Source organism: Fukomys damarensis, unplaced genomic scaffold, assembly GCF_012274545.1.
Source record: "Fukomys damarensis isolate Sample0158 unplaced genomic scaffold, DMR_v1.0_HiC HiC_scaffold_37, whole genome shotgun sequence".
Classification (NCBI taxonomy): domain Eukaryota; kingdom Metazoa; phylum Chordata; class Mammalia; order Rodentia; family Bathyergidae; genus Fukomys; species Fukomys damarensis.
The window spans coordinates 26,027,189-26,048,002 of NW_022900949.1; the positions used below are offsets into that span (position 1 = coordinate 26,027,189).

The following is a 20,814-nucleotide window of genomic DNA, read 5'->3' on the forward strand; positions in this document are numbered from 1 at the left end:
CCAAAAATCAGTAGGTATATAGAATATTTAAGCAACATCAACAATTATAGACTAAAGGACAGACACAGAAGACATAATTGCCTAACGATGTTTTCAAGAATCCAAGAAACACTTAGAAAATTTAACAATATGTATTGCGATTATATTCTTTTGTATGTGTGGCATAATTTAAAATGTTTTATTTTATTTTTTGGTTTTTTGAGACAGGGTCTCACTATGTAGCTGAGACTGACTAGAACTCACTATGTAGCCCAGGCTGGTCTCGAACTCACAGCGATCCTCCTGCCTCAGCCTCCAGAGTGCTGGGATTACAGGCGTGTGCTACCATGCCTGGCTTTTAACATGTTTTAAAAGTGTGGAGTTCCTTGTGGCACCCAATGGGTTAATATCTGCTCAAGTTGTCTCAGGGCACCAAAAACTGCAGACCCTGCTAAGTTGGATCAACTTGAAGATAAGCTGTTTTACCAGCTCGGACAGAGGCAAATCTTGCTGATGAAACAATAAGAAACATCACAGGAACATTTTGATAAAGTTAACAGTTCGGTGTAATTTTCATCATGCTTTTCTAATCTGAAATATGCACCTGTGTAGAATAACAAAAGCAACTCTAGGCAAAAAAAGACAAGGTAGGGCTATTATAAGCCCCAAATGAAACTATACTAAAAAGCTACTGGGGTCAAAACAGCATGCTACTCCAAAGAAACAGACCTGAAGAACAACAGAACAGATTAGAAGATGCAGAAACAACTCCAGACACACTCAGCCACCTCATCTTTGACAAAAGAGCCAAACACCGTCACTGGAGGAAGGATATAGCCTCTTTAATAAATGGTGCTAGAAAAACTCAGTTTCAGCTTGCCAAAGATTAAAACTAGGCCTATATCTCTCACTATGCACTAACCTAAAATTGATATGGATTAAAGATCTAAATATTAAAACAGAAACACTAAACCTGCTAGAAGATAGGTTAAGTAAAACTCTTGAAGACATTGGCATAGGCAAAGACTTTATGAACAGAAACTCAGTCACATGGGAGCTAGCACAAAGAATTAACAACTGGTATCTCATTTTATTAAAGAGCTTCTTTCTGCACAGCAAGAGAAACCACCAACAGAGCGAAGAGACAACCTACAATCTGGGGAAAAAATTTTACCAGCTGTTCCTTGGACAAAGGTCTACTATCTAGAATATATAAAGAACTTAACAAATCACACACCCCCCAATTTTAGTATATGTGCTGCCGAAGCAAGCACACCCCCACCCCCCACAAATTCAAAGACCCAGTCCAAAACTGGGCACTTGAAGTGAACAGACATTTCTCAGACAAAGAAGTAGAAGCAGCAAAAAATGAGAAAAGAAGGCAAAACAGAAACAAAGCTTTTGTAAACAGGGAGGGATGGGAAATGAGGAAAAACAAGAACCAAGATATAACAAGCACAGGTACAAATTCCCCATGACGAATGTGATCGGAGTGTACACCTAAAATGTTCCAATAAGCTGAATGGATTTTAAAAAAAGATAAAATATGCACTGAGGCGCAGCAGGACACAACGCCTTTGATAAAATAAAACTGAGAGGTGGCAAAGTCATTTCCAGGTTTCTTCCCAGAGAATCCCCCTGACCTCTCCACAAAGATATTTTTTCTCTCTTGTGTCTTCATTCGTCTCTCTCATCAGTTTGTTGGCCCGAACCCAGCAAAAAAAAGCAACATATTCATTAAATATGCTATATATATTGGCGGTCCACACTGCATAACGATTCTTTTTCAAGAATCTAAGAAACTTTTAGAAAACTTAACAATATATTGTCAAACGCATTGTTTTATTTCCTTATATTTGTTTTGGTTTTGAGATGAAGGTCTCCCTGTGTTACCCAGGTTGGCTGAGAACTGTTAGGCTCAGGCGATCCTCTTATGGGCTCACCCAGAAACACGCGGTTTGAAAGGCAGTTGTAGCTACCCAAGCTCTCATAGCATTTTTCTGTCCTTCACAAAAGTGGCAGCGTTAACTTTTGTGTATTCTAGTTGTAAGTACTATCTTCCAGGTAGCTAGTGAGTTTCCCTAGGTGATTCATTGACCTGATTTTTAAATTTGATTGCCCATTAGTCCTACGGTGGTTTACACCAATTGGAGAGAGAGCCTGCTTACCTGTCAAGGTGGGACATAACTGTTTGCGAGATGTCTGCGCCAGCTTCTTGCAGTACTCGAATAATCTGAAACGGTGCACTCGGACTCTGGCCAGGATGGATAATTACAGGGCAGCCAAGCTGCGCCTGCGCGTGCGCTGTGGCCTGGAGAACCTTCCTTTCACTCTCGGTCAAAGGCCAGGAGCAACCGATTTCTCCGATAACACCGCACTTGATAGTGGTCCCATCGGCTCCATGGAGAATTTCATTAGTAAGGACCCCAGTAAGCTAAGGAAGAGTGAGGAGGAACATATTTTATAGATCACAGAATTCATCATGGTAAAAGAATGAATTTATTTATTTATTTAGTCGTGTATTGTCCTAAAAGCGTGTTGACATTAATGCAATTAGTATTGGTCAATGAGTAGGGTATTTTGCTGGGCAAATTCAACAAGTTATTCTAGACTCGAGATTCAGTTATGTCTTACTGTGATTATTGAACTAGAGCTTCAGAAGTCTAGGAAGTTCCAGGGGTGGGGGAAAGCGACTTTCTGAGCCTACACTGAGCTTGAGGAAAACAACAACAACAACAACAACAACAACAAACAACTATAACAATGTGGGAGTAGCATCTATGAATGCCTCTGAATCTCTGTCAAACACACCCAGTAATTCTTCAAGTCTCCCTTATCTAGTCCATCTTTGCCCTACAGAGCACAGAAAACTCACAACACACAATATCAACGTTATACACTGTGCCTCAATTGCACATCAACACTAAGACTGGTCTGAGAAATGTTAATGCTCACCATCACCCTAGTCTTCAAATAAGTTAAAATTTTTTTAATAATCTCGATTGAAAATAATAGTTTGAAACACAAATCATTTTAAATTTTAATTGACCCTTTGGAAAGATGTCAAGTGACATTCTGTGCCTAATAAAACAGGCCATGAAGGATACACAGGAACAGGTACCTATATGTATAAATACATGTAAATACACATCTGTTTGGATGAGAGCAAAACTTTGCTGCTTCTTCTTTCTTTTCGTCCATGAAAGTTTCACTTCCTTCTGCTCATTCTTGATTAAGATCATACTGTTTAAAAAAATGAAAACAGGGCCGGGGATTTAGCTCAGTGGTTCGGTGGCCTGCCTTGCAAGTGCAAGGACCCGAGTTCAATCCCCGGTACCCAAAAAGAAAAAAAAAAATAAAACAAAAATGAAAGAATAGATTTTCCTTCACCCCTCCTGTTTTGAAAAAAGAAGAAGGAGGAGGAGGAGGAGAGGGAGGAGGAGAAGGAAGAGAAGGAGAAGAAGAAGAAAAAGAAAACATATTTGCAAAAGGGCCAACTCTCTGCATGCCATGTTTTACCCTACAGTGAGTTTTCATCGCTGGTTATTATAAACCCTGACGTCTATGATGGAAAAGTGAGGGTTACCAACAGAGGGGGGCACCACTGCGACATATACAAATCAATTAGCCAGTAACGACCGACTGGTGCGCTCAGCTCTCCTTCCTTAACGCTTTTTCTTTTCTTTTTTTGGTACCAGGTATAGAACTCGGATCCTTGCGCTTGCGTGGCAGGCGGCGGAACTACTGAGCTAAATCCCCGGCCCTAATGCTTTTTCTTTATGACGTGAAATGGCACTAATTTGGATCCCACCTGGCAGATGTCTTGGAGGCTAGCGACTTTCTGTACCATGCTCAGCTGCTTCTGAGCCGATGGCATTTCCAAGATTTAGGTTATTCTGAATTTAAACACAAAGACTGTCAAAGAACTTGGGACTTTTTACCTGCTCTACTGACGTGGCTCTGGTCTCTGGAGAATGGGTCGCCCCCACATAGAATCCAGCCCCTGCTATGACGTGGACTCCAGTTTGCTCTGCCAGCCACTTCAGGGTCTGCATGTCCCTTCGGATGCCAGTGGTCGTGTTCTCCACCACAGCGCCCCCACCGTTAGCTTTGAAGTACAACAACTCTTCCTTAACGGCTTCGGTCTCCTGGTGCAGCTGAAGGTTCTCTTTATGGGAGTAAGGGTTTTGCTGAATCCAGAATAAGTTTTTCATCAGGATAGGTCCCTTAGAAGTGGCTTCGTGGCATGGAGGAGGTGGGGAGTAACTGCAATCATAGGCCATCGTCAAATGTTCATGGGTCAGGGTCCGGCCCAGTTTGCTTGGATCCACCAGGCCCAGAACAGTTTGCACTTTGCCACTCAGGGAAGACATTTCTGATGGTGCCGCCAGGATGTGCTCTAAAAAGAAAACTATAATCAGAAAATCTAGCACATCACACAGGCTGTCTAAAAGGATTGGGAGGCTGTGAATGCATACCTGTGTAGGAAAGAGAATCAACAAAACTAGAGACATGACCTCGTTCTCCAACCTGTCATTCAGAGTCTACCCCCACGCAGTTCTGAGTGACAGGCACGGAACTATGTGTCCCCCACCCTTCCACAGGGACTCCTCTACCTGATTAAGTCCCAGCCTCACTCGCCGGAAATATTTCTGTGATATTCAACTCTCATTAGAGTTTCACCTAATTTGATCTTATTAGTTATAACTATACTTTCTTGGGTAATTCAGTGATAATCATTAAAGAGTCTTCATAATCAATAACACCAAAACCAGTCATGAGTCAGTAGTACTGTTTCTAGAGGGGCTAACTAATTATTCTACCACTCATTTGCAACCCAGGTGAGCAAACTTCTGTTGAAGGTCCACATGTGCCAGACACTGGAGCTACAAAGAAACGAGAGGAGAGATCTCGGAACTGCATGGTTTCACCAAGGAAGTCCCCAAAACAACTGGGGTGGGAGGAGCATGTCTAAGGTTCTTAATGTAAAAAACGACAAGGACAAAAACAGAGCCCCCCACTTAAAATGGTTTATTGTCCAGGCCACATAGAAAGGAACACTTCAGAAAGGTACTTAGAGGCAAAAAAATTCTTAAGCCATAATGAAAGCAACTGCAATGCTATTGAAATTGAAATTGCTGTCTCTAAAAAGAGCAAGGACCTCTTTCTCCTTTATATACTTGCATAAGTATTCACCAAATTTCTCTGACTGGGCAGCAAAAATCCCAGTTTTAGCACTTGTGCGTTAAAAGCACATTCCCTAAGTGAAAGGGTGGGGCTGATAAAGAAAAAGGCTGTTGAAAGTGGTGATTGCAAACACCCACCTGGCCAAGACCAAAACCACTGCCAGGAAGCTCTACACTAGGGTCAGCTGGCCTTGGTCAGAGGATGGTGGAAAAAACTGACCAGGAGCTCAGAAGAAAAGAGCATCTTTTGAAATTCTCAAATTGTTCCTGCACAAGACTTTCTGAAATCATTATTCCCCCCATATCTCTTTGAAAATGTGACATTCCAAGAATCTGTTTTCTTAAAAGTAAATTAGAATAACAATGTACATTTCAAAATTTGTCCTAAGAATTACATGAGATACAATGGGTAAAAATACCTGTTAAAATATTATGCACACAGCCCATGCTCAACAAATAGTAGTTTTGTTCTAAAACGAGTGCTAGTGCTAAGAATTATTTTGTACTTCCTGGGTGACTTCCTTTCACAGGAAGTGGCTGATCAGAAAGGAGATGATTCAGAAGAGGGTAGCAATGAAAGAGTTTTTAGTACGACAGTGCACTCAAGAAACAAAGTGAAAATAAAATCGCAGGTCAGGAAAGTGTTAGAAGATTACACACTAATTTCTATCCAGCCATAGCGATTATCTTGAGTTCAGGTGTTTGAGAAAGATTGGCCCACAGAAGCGACCAATTTTAATGTTTGTCAGAGAATACTGGTATTGTGGCCGATGTCACTGCATTTTGTTTAGAAGTTCTGTTCTGCAAGTCGAGCTTTCTCCAGGTAGGCCATTCACGTGGTGGCCACAAGGAAAGAAGATGGTTCCTTCTCAGAGGATCTCTACACAATCAGTCCCTACACAGGGCAACATTTTTCACTGAGGACATCTAGGAACTTGCTGTCCAAGACTTAATTCCTTCTTTCCAGGAGCACAGAGGATGTATTTTATTCTTTCGGTTGATGGAACCACAGCACCCTTAATAACAGATCCTATCCTCCCTATGGTTCAATTTGCTGTTTCCTTCCTTCCGGCTGACAGTGTTACAGATGTGTTCTGGAGAGTCACAGACGGGCAGAAATTAGAATACATTGATAAAACACTACCACTTCTACTAGAAAAGTGCCAAACTTCATATTTAATCGATGTACAATTGAAATAGCAATGTGGTATGTTTCAAGCTCACAGGCTGTGAGTCTGTAAAAAAAAAAAACTCACTTAAGAAATGCCACCCCTTCTGGGAGATTCCTCTGGTGCCTGCACTCAGAGCAGGTTAGCTCTTCACAGGATCACATGCAACGTAATCCACACTCACAGGATAAGGAAAGATTAAAGAACAAACTATAGGCAACACAGCTTTAAACTGGAGTGCATCTTTGAGTGTGGGGGGAGTATGCATCTGGTATTCATGGTTACTTTACTGCTGAGGAGCCCTCTTCTGCCTATATTCAGCCTTGGAGTTGTTCTCTTTTCAAAATGCAGAGAGAATTCACACAGCTAGGAGGAGGGAAGTCCTGAGCCATAGCCGAGCAGACAGAAGTGACCATCAGTGCAACAGGAGGCTTCTGGCATCTTCCAGAGCATCTATAGGAAGCTTTGGAATGGCACATTCTGTGGCTGGTTGGGAAAGGGACAGCTGGAGCGATAGGCACAGTTGTCCAAAGCTCTGTTGCACATCACAGAGGGGAAACTGAATAGTCTGAGAGGACAGTCTGCAGCTACTCACAGAGCCTAGCCAAAGGACACAACCCTTCAGTCCTGATGAGTCTAGGATGAAAAGAACATTTAAAACAATGGATAAGAGGAAGAAAATCAGAAGCAGAATAATACTACTACCGAGCAATTGGAAATCAGAGGCCACTAAGTAGGATTTACCTATTTTTTTAAAAAAAAATGCACGGGTAAGTTAACTTTTATAAAATATATAGAAGATTTCTCTAATTCTTGAAGAGGGAAGTGGGTAACTTGGAGGCAATTTTATGCCAGTGTCACAGAGATTTTTGCCAGTTATCCTTTCTTGGCCATTATCCTTAAGATAATTCTGTCAACCTACGTGGAATATTCTTCTCAGCTGCCTTTCGTGTTGCAATGGAAGGGCTCCAGAACTCTGAATGTTTCACACGTGAGCGGGTAGGATATCTTCTACATGCACCTACATGCATACACCATCCTCTCTCTGCAGATACATACTCTCCCTGACCCTGATGCCCCTGCACTGGTCCTGTAGCTCGTTGAAGGTATCGTCTTGCAATTTTAGATGCAACGTGCAAATCTGCAACTTGACTTTTAATGCATCTTCAGTCCACTTCCCCAAGTTCTCCTATAACTTGCTCTATTTCACTCATTTATTTCCCTGAATAATGGCCCTGCTACCTCCTGGTGATAACACCTGGGAAGGCAGTTCCAGGTCTAAGGCAGAAGATTTGAAGGGAGTGCCCCAGAATTCATGTGAGGAAGGAAGGAAAGGGAAGCCGGCTGTTCCTACAAAAAGCCCAGGAGGGTTGTTGCTACAATCCGGATAAAAAATCAGGCAGTGGCTTGGTCTGAGATGACATCAGGGAAGAGAGCAAGAAAACACAGCCCTTAAAGCTGACATCTGATTCGTGACAAAAATATTTTAAAAACTGTAACATTTTTTGTTTGAATACTTCCATCATGTAGGTTCAAACTTGTGACACATCTTCTCCCCAAGCGTGGGAATCTGGTGGCTGAAGAAGGACCACACTGGGGGGCCCTCCTCACCACCACCTTTTCATCGTCCCTAGGCATTTATGGCAAAACAGTCCCACACCATGCAGATTTATAACTTTTAATATTAAACACTGTCAAAAACATCAATAATCATACTGGAATAAAGAGAAAGAAATCCAACCACGTCAGTACACAGAACAATAAGGGGGCCCAGCAAGTTCTTCAAACTGTGACATAAATAAAACAAAACTGCTCGGGATACAACGAGCAGTTTATGTCTTAAACTCAGGGGAAAATGGTGGATTTCATTCCCAAGCTTTTCTTTTTTTTTCATTTGACTAAGAAATAGACAGACAATCTGGGGATATTAAAGCCACAAAATCCATCAAGCTACTTGACTGAATGGATTCAACGTGTGGCTTGACTCAGGTGACATAAATAAAACAAAACTGCTCGGGATACAACGAGCAGTTTATGTCTTAAACTCAGGGGAAAATGGTGGATTTCATTCCCAAGCTTTTCTTTTTTTTTCATTTGACTAAGAAATAGACAGACAATCTGGGGATATTAAAGCCACAAAATCCATCAAGCTACTTGACTGAATGGATTCAACGTGTGGCTTGACTCAGTGCACATAAATATGGGCCATCTGGTCAACTCTTGAAGTCTCTCACACACTATGGATTTTAGTAACTCGCACTACCGGCTCCTTGAAATTTTGTTTTGTTTTGTTTTTTACCCGTTTGGTCAGTCCCTGTTTAAAAAAAAAAAAAAAAAAAAAAAAAAAAGAAAGAAAAAGAAAGGAAAAGAGGGAAGGAGGAAAGCAACGGGAAAGAGAGGAGGACAAAGAGAGGAATTAAACTGTCTCTGCTGAGGTCAAAACGCAACATTACTCACTACTTACTATCCTAAGACTTTAGCCTTGGGATGGTGAAGTAATACTGTGTTGAAATAACTGACGTTTATGTTTTCCTTTAATATTGTATGTCTCATTTCAGCTTTTCACCTTAGAACAAACAAGGATCCACACTCCAGGGAGTGACAGGGTTTGGGATATTTTCTTGATTTCACCAAATGTGTACGTCTGAGCGCAAGACACAGACCACGTTAAAATTTCCAAAAGTCTTTTTTCCATCACAGAGAATTCTCCGCCCTGGAGTTAGTCCTCAGCTTTTCATGGACGGGATTTTCTGTCGCTTAGATTCCTAGCAATAGTTTGTCTCCCAGAAACAGCAGTATTTTCAGCAAATTGTACAGCTGGTTCTTACCTGAATTTGGTCATCAAAGAACTCCACATTTTTTGCTAGTTTTAATTCCTGCCAAACCAACAATTAATGTCTGAACATTTAAAATATCTGTATTCTTTTACAATTACGTTTAAAAGTCTATGTTTGTTTTGTTTTATTTTGTTTTCTGGGACGTATTGGGGACTTAAGTCAGAGCCTTATGTGTTCTACGTAATCTCTCTACCGCTGAGCTGCATCCTCAGGTCTAAAAGCCAGTTTTAGTGGGAAGAACAGTGCTTTCAGAGTCAAGAGTTCTTGGCTCTTTAAGTAGCTGTGTCAATTTAGGCAAGTGACATAACCCCTGTGAGCCTGTTTTTTCATGTGAGAAAAGCAGAGGTTAAATCGACTTCCCTATAACAGGCATGCTTCTGTGATGTCTTTTAACTCAATGAAAATAAATTTTACTAGCTTCCTATAGATCAATGTCAATGAAGTCTATTTTCTATGAATGGCTTCTAAAATATGTATTTTATATGTCTATGCAGACATATGTACACATACATATTACAGGGGGTAAAAATTTCAGTTTCAGATTCTTCAAAATTCTAAACTGAACTCCAGGAGGGATGGATAGTTTGAAAGATCCTGGATCTTGGAGTCTTGGCTCCATTGTTTCCTCATACAACTGGGGAAAATTAAAAGTTTTGGGTAAATTGGTTTACTCACCTAAACATTAGAATAATATCTGCCTGAACGAAAGCATACGATTTAAAATGAAAAGCAAATAAGATGACACCTAAAAGCATTATTTAAGTTATAAAGCATCATTCAAATGTTCAAAATTATTAGTAGGCACCAAACTGCGAATTATTTTACAAGTATTTGCTTAGTTTCCTTAAGCAAATGAAGCTAAACTTGTTCTTTTTAAAAACTAACAATAGGGGGTGGAAGTGTATGAATCAAACTGAGGCTCTAATTTGCCTATAAATGAATTCCTTCACTGAGGCCTGTGATTGTTAAGAGCAGATTGACTCTGGCGATTGACATCAGAACTCATTAGGCTTTTGGAAGTGCCCACCAAAGTGATCACAGCTCCAGGGGGTCCTCATTATCCGTGGGTTACTGGAACTGCAAATGCCTTTTGAAATGAATGCACTTAATACAGTACACTGGTTAGTCTCCAAAGATGGCCTTCAGTGAATATGGTTTTCAACACTCACATTCTTCTGTTGGCCCCTTCCATGCTGATCTTGAGCTGGCCTGTGACTCACTGTAGCCAAAGTGATACGATGCCATTTAGGACCTAAATTTTTGGAAGGAGCTTCTGCTTTTGTGCTCTGAGGAGCCTTGAGCTGCAATGTAAGAAATCTGGCTATTGTCTCATGAGAAGGAGAGACCCTGGGGCTACATGGAGGGCCTGGGGTCCCTGGCCATCCAAGGCCCCTGCTGAGCTCAGCCTTGTAACTGCGCCTCTGTAGGTAGCAGATGAGTGAATGAGCCATCTCTGATGTTCTAGTCCGGCCGAAGACCCCAAGTGAAGGCAGACACTGCAGCACAGTAAGACCAGCCCTTGGAGTAGTGGGAGATAATAAAATTATTGTTTAAACCTCCACTTTAAGGATGATGGTATGGATTGAATGTTTACACATATGACGGAAAATTACATAACAGTTAACATCATATTTTCAAAGAATATCTAATGATATAAAAGATGCTCTTGGGTGAAAAGTAATGTACAAAAGTGCTTTATGGATAATAAACTTATGCAGAATACATGTAAAATTTAATGACTATGGGCCGGGGATTTAGCTCAGTGGTTCGGTGGCCTGTTCGATGCCTGGAACCAAAAAAAAAAAAAAAAAAAAATTTAATGACTAGACGTAAGGTGTTACATTTCCTCTGGGTGGTAGAAGGAGCAAAGACTTTTTTTTAAATCTGTGTTACAGTTATATATATTTTTCAGTTTTTATGTTTATATTTGTCATCAGTGCAAGGAAGGAAGATGGAACAAGATTGCTGTTACCCATGTACCTCATCAGATGCCTATAGTGAGGCCACATCTAAAATAACTGAATGTAGATCTTGAGTCTTTCAACTAAAGCACACAGGCAGGCGAAGAGCTACTTTGAGATCTTATGATCACAGTGTTGCTAATTGCCAGTCTTGCCAGGGATTTGATATTGCTTCTCGTGCCTATATTTCATCAAATGACATGGCTTCTCAGTGGCTATGGTTCGATTAGATTAAGTTTAGGCTGTCTGAGCAGTCCTCGGTGGAATGACCTTGAAGGTGCAGGACCCCAGGCGGAAGTCTTGGGAGTCCAAATACCATTTTGGCAAAGGTTTGGGGTGCTGAGCGATTTTCTTCACAATCAAGGTAGACAAGAACAAAGCTCCCACTTGAATACAATCCTGTGTGGAGTTGGAGTTCTCAAGGGGCCCTTCTGAAGGAAAGTGTCTGGAGTTACGAGTGTGGGTCATCAGTTATTTGTAAGTGAAAAAGAGGAATCCAGCAAAAGAAATTTCAAGTTAAGATAAACCATGTCAGGATAGAGCCATAAAGAGAATCCTTTTGTAAGGATGATGAGTAGCCTTCATGGATTAGCAGAAAATCAAGAATAAAGATGAGGTAACACAGTTGTGATAGATTTAATAAATATGTATTTAGCATCTATTAAGTGTAAGATGTTGTGTTAGGTGGGTCAGGCCTATGGCGGGGAGAGAATTCTCCATCCTCATCTGGAGGCCAGAAATCAATAATGATGGATTTTATTCATCAAGCTATCATTTATTAAGTTCCTACTAAAGCACTTTACATTTCTAGTCTTCAATTTTCACAAATGCTACTAAGTTGATGCTACACGAAGAAAACGACACCAAGAAAATGTGACAAATTTGTCACAGGGATGGGAAGTTGCAATTTAAACTTGAGTATGTTTAAAAATTGTCGACTGTTGATTGTGAATAGCCCTTTATGGACAGTTGCTAAGATTCATCAAACCTATGTAGTTTACGGTGACAACAATAATAGCAAATTTATGGAATAATTATCACATGCCAGTTGCAAGCGCTTGGCAACTTACATGTGTCACCTTCTTTAGTCCTTAGAATGTAAATGTCTACATTCTGCTATTACATCTACAGATGCTTGTGTAAGCAGACAGACCGACAGACAGACAAACTTGGGTTTCCTCTAGGACTCCAGCCTCACTGGCATCCTCCCAGTTTCTAAGATCTATAAATCCTACGACTGTAATTGCTCTTTAACTCACCTTCTCCTTTTCACCTGCTAGTCACTACTCCAGTGGGGACCCCACCAGCTCACAGAGGGATTAGGGTAAGAGCTTCTAATGGTCTCCCTGGCTATCTGTCCACCTTACCAAACCAGCACACGAATACCAGAGGCTTTCACGAAATGCAGAAACAAATACCAGAGGCCTCTTTCCAACCTTTGGAAACAAATCAAAGGTAGAGCCAGCTAGCGCCCTGGTTTAACGGTCCCCTTGCCTGAATTCCACAACTCACCTGCCAGGGTCTCGGAATGGGTCGCTGGCTCCTGGGTCCCCGCATATATATCCAACCCACGCTTAACGCTGCTTCCCTGTCCCTTCTCCTGCCAAAGCTCGCTGCTACCTGGCCTTCAGGAATCATTTCTGGTTAGAACCTTCCCTTGATGTTCTTCGTTGTTCGAGCTGGGTAAGGTGCTGGTTTTAGGAAGTCTTACTGCACCCTGAGGTTACCTTTGAAAATGCACTGGCTGTTTTATGTCTAGCAGGCTTTGAGCTGTCTGAGGGCAAGTCCATCCTGTCCTGTCACTTACCTCTCAGCTCTCTGCAGTGCCTGGCGCACAGTCAGTACTCAATTAACATTTGTGTATTTGCTTGTTTTTGTTTCTGACTCACTTTGCCCGTGACTCGCACAAGTGAAACACGTAATGACACAAAAAAACAAATAGTAAACCAGGAGCAAAAACCCTACATTATTATAGGAGTCTAATCGGGACCAGAAAAACAAAATAAATCCATAGTCCATACAAGTTAACAGTTGATAGAAAAGGGCCACACATTTTCCCGAAGCATTCATTTAATATTAGGACAAGAGGGAATTCTGAGATCAAAGCACACCCCTTTTATGGAATATCGCCTTACTTGCCTAAATCAGACAGCTAAAAATTATTACAAAGCGTCAAGCTGGTTGTGATGGGTGCAAGCCTGGAATCCCAGCCCTCTGGGAGGCTGAGGCAGGCTGGGGCAATTTAGTAATTTAGCAAGACCCTGTCACAAAATTTAAAAAGGAAATGAAATAAATAAAAAGGGCTGGGGATATAGCTCAGTGCCAGAGCTACGAGTTCAACCTCCAGAACCACAGAATGAAACTCATGGAAATTGTTTTCCTGAAAGATGTTAGGCTATAGATATTGAAGCCATGGTTTTTCTTTTTTCTGACTTTCCTGTATCTTCACACTCCAAGCTCTCAGAAGACACTAAACTTGCCTTTTTAGCTTAATCTTCTCTGCCCAACAGAGTTCCACACAGGAAAACATTTTTAAACTTTCTCTTACTAAAGAAGAGCAAGACTTTTGAGCATATAAAAATAACTATGAGTGACTTCATCTTCCAAGACATTTCCTATCTGAATTAGTGGGAGTCAACTGTAAATCAGAAAACTATAAATACCTGGGAAAATTGCACCAGGTGATTCATGGCTACAGCTATTCCTTGGGAAGGGGTAAAAGTGGATGATGGTTCTAGGCTAATGCTTTAAATGTATAGCTCATCCACACTAATTTCTTTTTAAGGAAATTTAGTTTAAAAATAAAATTCCTTGAATCCCAGAAAGCCTTTGTGATTCTGTTACACAACCAACGTCCCATAAAAATCTCCTCAGCTCCTTTACTTTGAAGACCACACAGCACACAAACATTTAACAAGTCTTCAGTTTTGCTACTCTGTTCAGTTCATTAAGACTTAAAAAGACCAAGTACCCGCTATGTGTTTTTCAATGGTCAAGCCTAGTTTGGTGTAAAAAATGAGAGTTATGCTGGCAAAAGGTCCAGGAGTTATCTCAAGGAGCACAGGAGAATTTTCCAGGTTGATTGTAGCCCGTGTTGCTTGCTCTGGTGACTTATCCGCTGACTGCCTGGATATCTATTTGAGAAACACTACGCCATATTTGATACAAAGGGAGGTTGGGTTAGACTTTTAAGTAGATCTTAGTTAGTGTCACTTTAATTGTTTCCATACTCTGAGCTGTGGGTGCCAACAAACAGCTGTGATACTGACTGTCAAGAAGCAGCTTACTCAATAAATCTCTGTTCAACCAGAGAGCAGATTTTGTTCCGTGCTATCCACCGCTCAGTTCCACACTGATCATACGTCATTTCAGGTACAAGCAAGCTCATGTTCTCATTAGTATTGTGTCCTCTTCACACACATTTGACCTTGAAGCCTATTTTTCTTGTAGCACTAAAGAACCTGCTATAACTTAAAGATTAGAGGGGATAGTTTGGGCCTTTAAGATATTGGGGTATGGGAAGGAAATTCAAGGAAGCCAGACTTCCAGGAACCCACAAATTTCATCTGAAAGCATTTCAATTCAATGTAGCAAATATTTGCTAAGGACGTACTATATCCAAAAAAGATATTAAGAAAACAAGGATGAGAAAGAAACAGTTTTGCCCCTAGGAGACTGTATTGGTCAGCTTTCCCGTTGCTGGGATAAAATACCTGACTCCACAACTTAAAGAGAAAAGGTTTAGTTCGGCTCATGGTTGGAGAGGTCAAAGTTCATGGTCAGTGGGCTCCAAGGCACAGACATGGCAGAGGAAAGCTGTTTACCTTGTGGTGGCCAGAAACAAGGAAACAGGAAAGAGCCACAGCAAGAAATATGCACAACAAAGGAACACCCCAGTGACCTGTCTCAAACTGGGCCCAACCTTCAAAAAGCACATTTAGGTAGAAAATCAAGAATAGAATCGATTCACTGTTCAATCCCTGGTACAAAAAAAACCTCTGCCAAGAATTGATTCACTGATGATGAGTATAAAGCTCCCATGACCCAATCATATTCCAAAAGCCCCAACTCTGAGCACACTAGACTTTTAGGGGACATTTTTGATCTATACCATAAGACAAGCTAAAGAGTGCTCAACACAGCCCTTGGCATATTGGGAACATTCAAGAGGGACTGATAAGTTTTACATAGTCATGAGACACTTAGGTCATAAAGCAGAGTGCGGTCAATGTTAGGAAGGGGTATAAAGCAAGACCTTGCGCAGTGGGTCTGGAGATATTCACAGTACTGGAGGAACTAAGAAAGTTTTCTGGAGGAGTTAGCATGTCGTGGTGTGAAGACTTAAGGCCACACTTCAGGACCTTTATTCAGCCTGTAGTTTGTACACAGGTGTGCACACCTGGTTAAAAAAAAAAAAAAAAAAAAAAGCCTTAACACATGGGCATGGCCCAAAGGGTAAGACCTGTATTCAAGAATCACCCCCCTCTTTTTTGGTACTGGGGATTGAGCTCAGGACCTTGCGCTTGTGAGACAGGCGGCAGCACCACTGAGCTAAACCCCCAGCCCAAGAATTGTATTAGGATGGTAATTACATGGACAATGTCTTCCTGTGAAGACGGGCAGCTAGAAGATCATTAGTAAATGGAAGCAAATTTCCTTGTTCCTTAAGGTTCTAAAGATCAGGACTACATTTCGGGGGTAAAGGCAAGCTTGGATGAGAACTTTCTTTTTTCATCTTGCAACATACAAAAGTGTTGTAATTGTCATCTGAAAACAAGACTGATTAAAAAGTTGACTAAAAGCAGCCTGACTTGAACACTTAACTGACCCCTAAAATGTGCTGTTAACTGACAGGAAAAATTCTATCAGACTACTTAGAATAGTTAGAAAGTTCACAGTAATCGAGCTCTGGACTCTTAAACCTACAGTAGTGGTGGCCATTATTAATGTAACATTGCAGGAATAAATGTGTCTTCATAAAATCCTATCCATATCGAAGTCCCACTTTTCTATATTTCACATTTCATTTCCTTCAAGAGATTTTATTATTTTCAGTAAGAATGCTGGGTGTTTTCCTGAAGAGCTTAAGCCACTCTACACACTTTAATTAAATCTCCTAATGTCCAGGAGAAGTAGGCAAGGGATCCACAGATGGCGAGTCACCAAAAAGGATCCAACAGCAGATAACAGGATGTACTTTGAGATGAAATCCACTTTTAGCATTACTGTTCCCATTTCTCCAATGAGGAAATGGGGTTATTATTCGGACCAGGCTAAGGTGCTGTATTCCATTTTGGCTAGAGGCAGAACACATTGCTGTAGGCTGTAGAAACATCTCCTGGGAGGCCTTTAAAAATAGCACAACCACTGTGACCTCAGAGGTTTCTCCTTTGAGAGTCGACCAATACTTATATGTGGGCCAAAGAAATATACACTACTTTGTACTTTCTTTCTTTCTTGTGGGTGTGTGTGTGTGTGTGTGTGTGGTGCTGGGGATTGAGCCCAGGGCCTTCAGTGCTCTACCACTGACTTATACCCCAGGCCTGCCTTTTTCTGAGAAAAGAACATGAGGCATGAATCCCAAGGTATCATGACGTATAGTCTATTAGCTTCAATTAACCAGCTCATCTGTATTTCTCTCCCTACATCCCCATGTTTCCTTTAGCCTCAGAGAGGTGAGTGGTCAACAGTCTGCAAGAATCAGTGCTAGGAGTAGGGCTGAAGACACGGTAAGATCATAGGGTTACAGAAGCTGAAAAGACCATAGTTTGAGTGTGTCCCAGAAAGGTACACCTGTAAAGCTCGGTCTTCAGAATGGTGATGTCAAAGGTGCCGTGCAAAGTAACTGGCTCTTTGGAAGGGCTGCTTTCGGAAAGAATGGATGTAGATCTCCTGGGATCCTGGTTAGCTCCCACAGAGCGTTGTTATGAAAGAATAAGCCGGACCCTTAGCCATGTGGTCTCTCTCTCTCACACATACTCCTGTCATTATACCACTTGCCACGATGTGACAGCCAGGGGCCCCTCATGGAACCAAGAAGATGTTGGTGCCAAACTCTTAAACCTCTACAACTGGGAGCTAAACAAAATCCTTTTCTTTCTGAAGTACTAAGCATCAGGTATTTTGTAATAGCAATGGGAAACAGGCAAATACAAACTAGAAGACTCTGAACAAGTTTTGTGCCATGTTACTTCCCTTAGCATAGTAGTGCAGGCCCTAAAATCAGATTCAGAAAAAAAACATGCAGTTTTCATATACGATCTAGTTTACAAACCAACTCCACTTCTACGAAAGGAAATGAAAGGGCCCTAACCACTTTATCACACCATGACATTACTCTCTCGAATCGAACTACTTTCCAGTGTCCCCAGAAATACAGTCATAGTTCCCAGAGAGACAGAGTCCCCAGCGTAGCAAGAGTACTAAAAAAAGATAAATGCTGTTATTTTAGCTGATAATTTAGTATCATCATGGTCTTCAATAGAACTATCTGTGCAAAATGAAACATTAGAAGAGTATTTGGTTGTAAAAGCAATGCAGGATTAGGATTCCAGGACGTGCCTAAATTGTTTAGATTATCATTATCATAGCAATGAAAACACACAAAAAGTTTGAAAACTGGTCAGACCTCGTATTGGAGAAAGACTGGTTTAGAAACAGGCTTTATTAAAAGTGTAAATAAGGGTTAAAATGTATAATTCATATTGTGTAATAGGAAGAAAAGTCTAAAAGAGTAGAGGAAGTGGGAGGGGCAGGGGAAAGTTAAGAGGGAAAAGAAAAAATAAGTGAAAAGGAAAAACATGGAGGGGCTGAAGGTAGGGCTGGGAATGGGGAAAAATAAGAACCCGGTAAGTCATGCATAGGTACAAGATCCCAATGATGAGTGTAACTGTCTTGTATACCTGAAATGTACCAATAAATTTAATAAAGATAAAAAATAATGGGTCCATGAAAGAACTCAAAGTAACGAATTTTTGCCTAGACTTACGGGAGTATGATGCCTGATGCAGACACCTATTTTTGGGAAATATCAGTATTTGATGTACTACAAGTAAGGTGTGGCTCATTTCTACTCCCAAAAGCTAATTTACTACAAAGAGATCAAGGGCAAATTTGTAATAATTATTTGGATTTACAGCTATAGTTACTCTTTCCCAGTCTGGGATGGCTGGAAATGGACTTCTATACTCTCTAGGGAAAAAAGCCTTACAAAATTAAGGAAAATATCTACCACCAAACAGCACATTTTTAATTAACTAACCCATATATAGAATTTATGTAAAAGATGAAAGGAATTTAATCACTTATATATTTTTCACATTAAAAACGAGGCACACTGATACATGTAGAAAGCTTTGTCTAACACCATAGCTTGATTTGGTACTGCAATCATGGCTATTACTTGCTTCTTAAGAATTCATGGAAAAGCATCTTTTAAAGTATTATTCAATACAACTGAATAGCTATATACTTATACAATTATCAAGTAGACATACTGATAGTTACTAACTATACTTTCGTAATACTGTCTATATACCAATTGACTATAGTTTAAATCTCTGTTTTGGATTTGATTTATATCTGCAACATTAATAATTCTACTAAGTTGCCTGAATAAAAAAATACATTCTGTCAAATCACAAATCTACTGCCAAAATTAAATGCCATCCAAGTAAGTATGGTTTTGAATTTAGATTAATGGCTTTAAAGTAAATAAAATGTAAAATGGTTTAAATTAAATATTAAAGTGTACACTATATATATAGTGAAACTACATGTTTCAATTAGTGTTAAATGCTATTTGATCGTAGAATGAGTTGGATGGGACTATGGGGATCATTTAACTGAATTTCTTAATTTTGAGGTGTTATAACTGAAATCCTTGATCTTTTGAGGGCCCAGGTACACTACACTAGAACCAGTTTTCCAACTTGTCAGCCTAGAGTTCCTTTGTCAGGGCCGCATTGGTGTTTACTATGAAGATCAGAGTTAGTTACCATGGTCTCCACTGCCGCAGAAGTATTACTCAGCGGATAATACACTTACTGGCCTAAAAGAGAGGGTATATGATAATCCCCACAAAAAGCCTGATCCAACTCCTTTTCTCTGGATGACACCAAGCAAGCTATCAGAGTACACAGTGTTTTCCTTTTCCTAATTATAAAAATACGGACTTTGGTAATTTAGACTAACCTACTTCATTCAGTTGCTACACGAAGTGATAATAAAAATAATTCTAAAGCATACAGCATAGCTAAGTACAAAGTGAATGCTTAATAACAAGAACCCATCTCAACTATATTTAAACCAAGAAGCAATAACCACTATGAGTTATAATTAGGAAAGAGTACACATGAGCCACTGGGTGTCCTTACAACATCTGAACAAGTTAATGGCCCTGGACATCTAACAAGCTCTGGAGCTCCTCGGTTTTCTGAGTTTTTTTTCACAAACTAAGAAAGCATCTTCTTGGGCCGGGGGTTTAGTTCAGTGGTGCTGCTACCTTCCTCACTAGTGCAAGGTTCCAAGTTCGATCCCTGTTACCTTAAAAAAAAAAAAAAAAAAAGCATCTTCTTTTAGAAACTGTCTCTAGGTTCAGCTAATTATCAGCTGGGAACAAGTGAGAACTCTGATTTCTCAAAGAAACCATTGAATCCTAACCAGAGAGCAATACTCAGGGCCTCTTCTGTTGCTACTAAGATCTGAGGCATTTACTAAAATTTCATCCTGTAACTGATCTATGCAGAGCAGAAACCCTGCAAAATATTTTTCCCTAATAGTAAAATATAGTTTCCCCGGTGACATGCAAAATTGGACAGCTTGAGCTGACCTTTAAAAAGAAAATAAAAACTTAGCAACTGTATTCTCTTACATAAGAAATAGATCTTGTGACTGGAAAGGGTTGGGAAGAATCAGTAAAGAGGTGTTAAAAGTGGTGCAGCAGGCAAAGTTTTTGAACAAAATGAGGATACATTATGTATAGAAAACAGACTAAGGACTGAGGTGTAGCTCAGCAGGATAACACCTGCCCAGCATACAGGAGGCTCTGAGTTTGATGCTAGTTTTCTCTTTTGTGCTTGTCTGTTTTAACATGGATTCATTACGATGTATGTAAAAGTGTTACTTTTTATGGAAAAAAAAATAGTTCTTGTTTGGGTCTCTTCTATTAAAGGGAACAAGGCACCGTGATGTCCACATCAAAACTGAGGCAGGAAGGCTGGAAATGTTAACAGTTACGACAGGAAAGGGAAATGGATCCAATACTTGGTACTAGTCTCAAACGCTACTTGTCTGGGGCAGCCACTCTGCGCGAGCTTCCCCCACCCCCGTAAATACTAAAGAGCGAGCTGTAAATGATTTCCGAGCATTTCCGAGCATATACTCAGCATGCATTTTTTTTCCACCTATGGTTTTCATTTCTGAACTGTACGTCTCCATCTCAAATTTAAACAAGCACTGCTTTCAGTGTTTAATTACAATTTAATGGAAATACTACTTGCATTCAAATGAGCTTTTGGTTTGCACATCACGGACGTGCATCCAAGCTATTGTGTCATTATAATCTCATGTTATAATGGCTTCATAATGCAAGTCCCTGCAGGGTTGAATTAGTAGTTTCCTATGGTAATCGCCCATCACTATAATATCATAATCACATAAGCACGGTCCCCACATGCTTCCA

General features: G+C 40.4%; 1 protein-coding gene across 6 annotated transcripts in view; it reads right to left on the reverse strand.

Moving 5' to 3' along the window:
- Positions 1 to 20,814, reverse strand: part of Pter (phosphotriesterase related) — a 54,455-nt gene that overhangs the window by 22,963 nt on the left and 10,678 nt on the right. For all 6 annotated transcript variants that reach the window (XM_010607100.3, XM_010607095.3, XM_010607099.1 and 3 more), the window contains 2 exons: positions 3,921 to 4,378; positions 2,148 to 2,413 (listed from right to left, as the gene is read on the reverse strand). In XM_010607100.3, coding sequence (XP_010605402.1) covers positions 2,148 to 2,413; positions 3,921 to 4,352 — 698 coding nt within the window. In that variant the 5' untranslated portion in view covers positions 4,353 to 4,378. The remainder of the gene's footprint in view (positions 1 to 2,147; positions 2,414 to 3,920; positions 4,379 to 20,814) is intronic.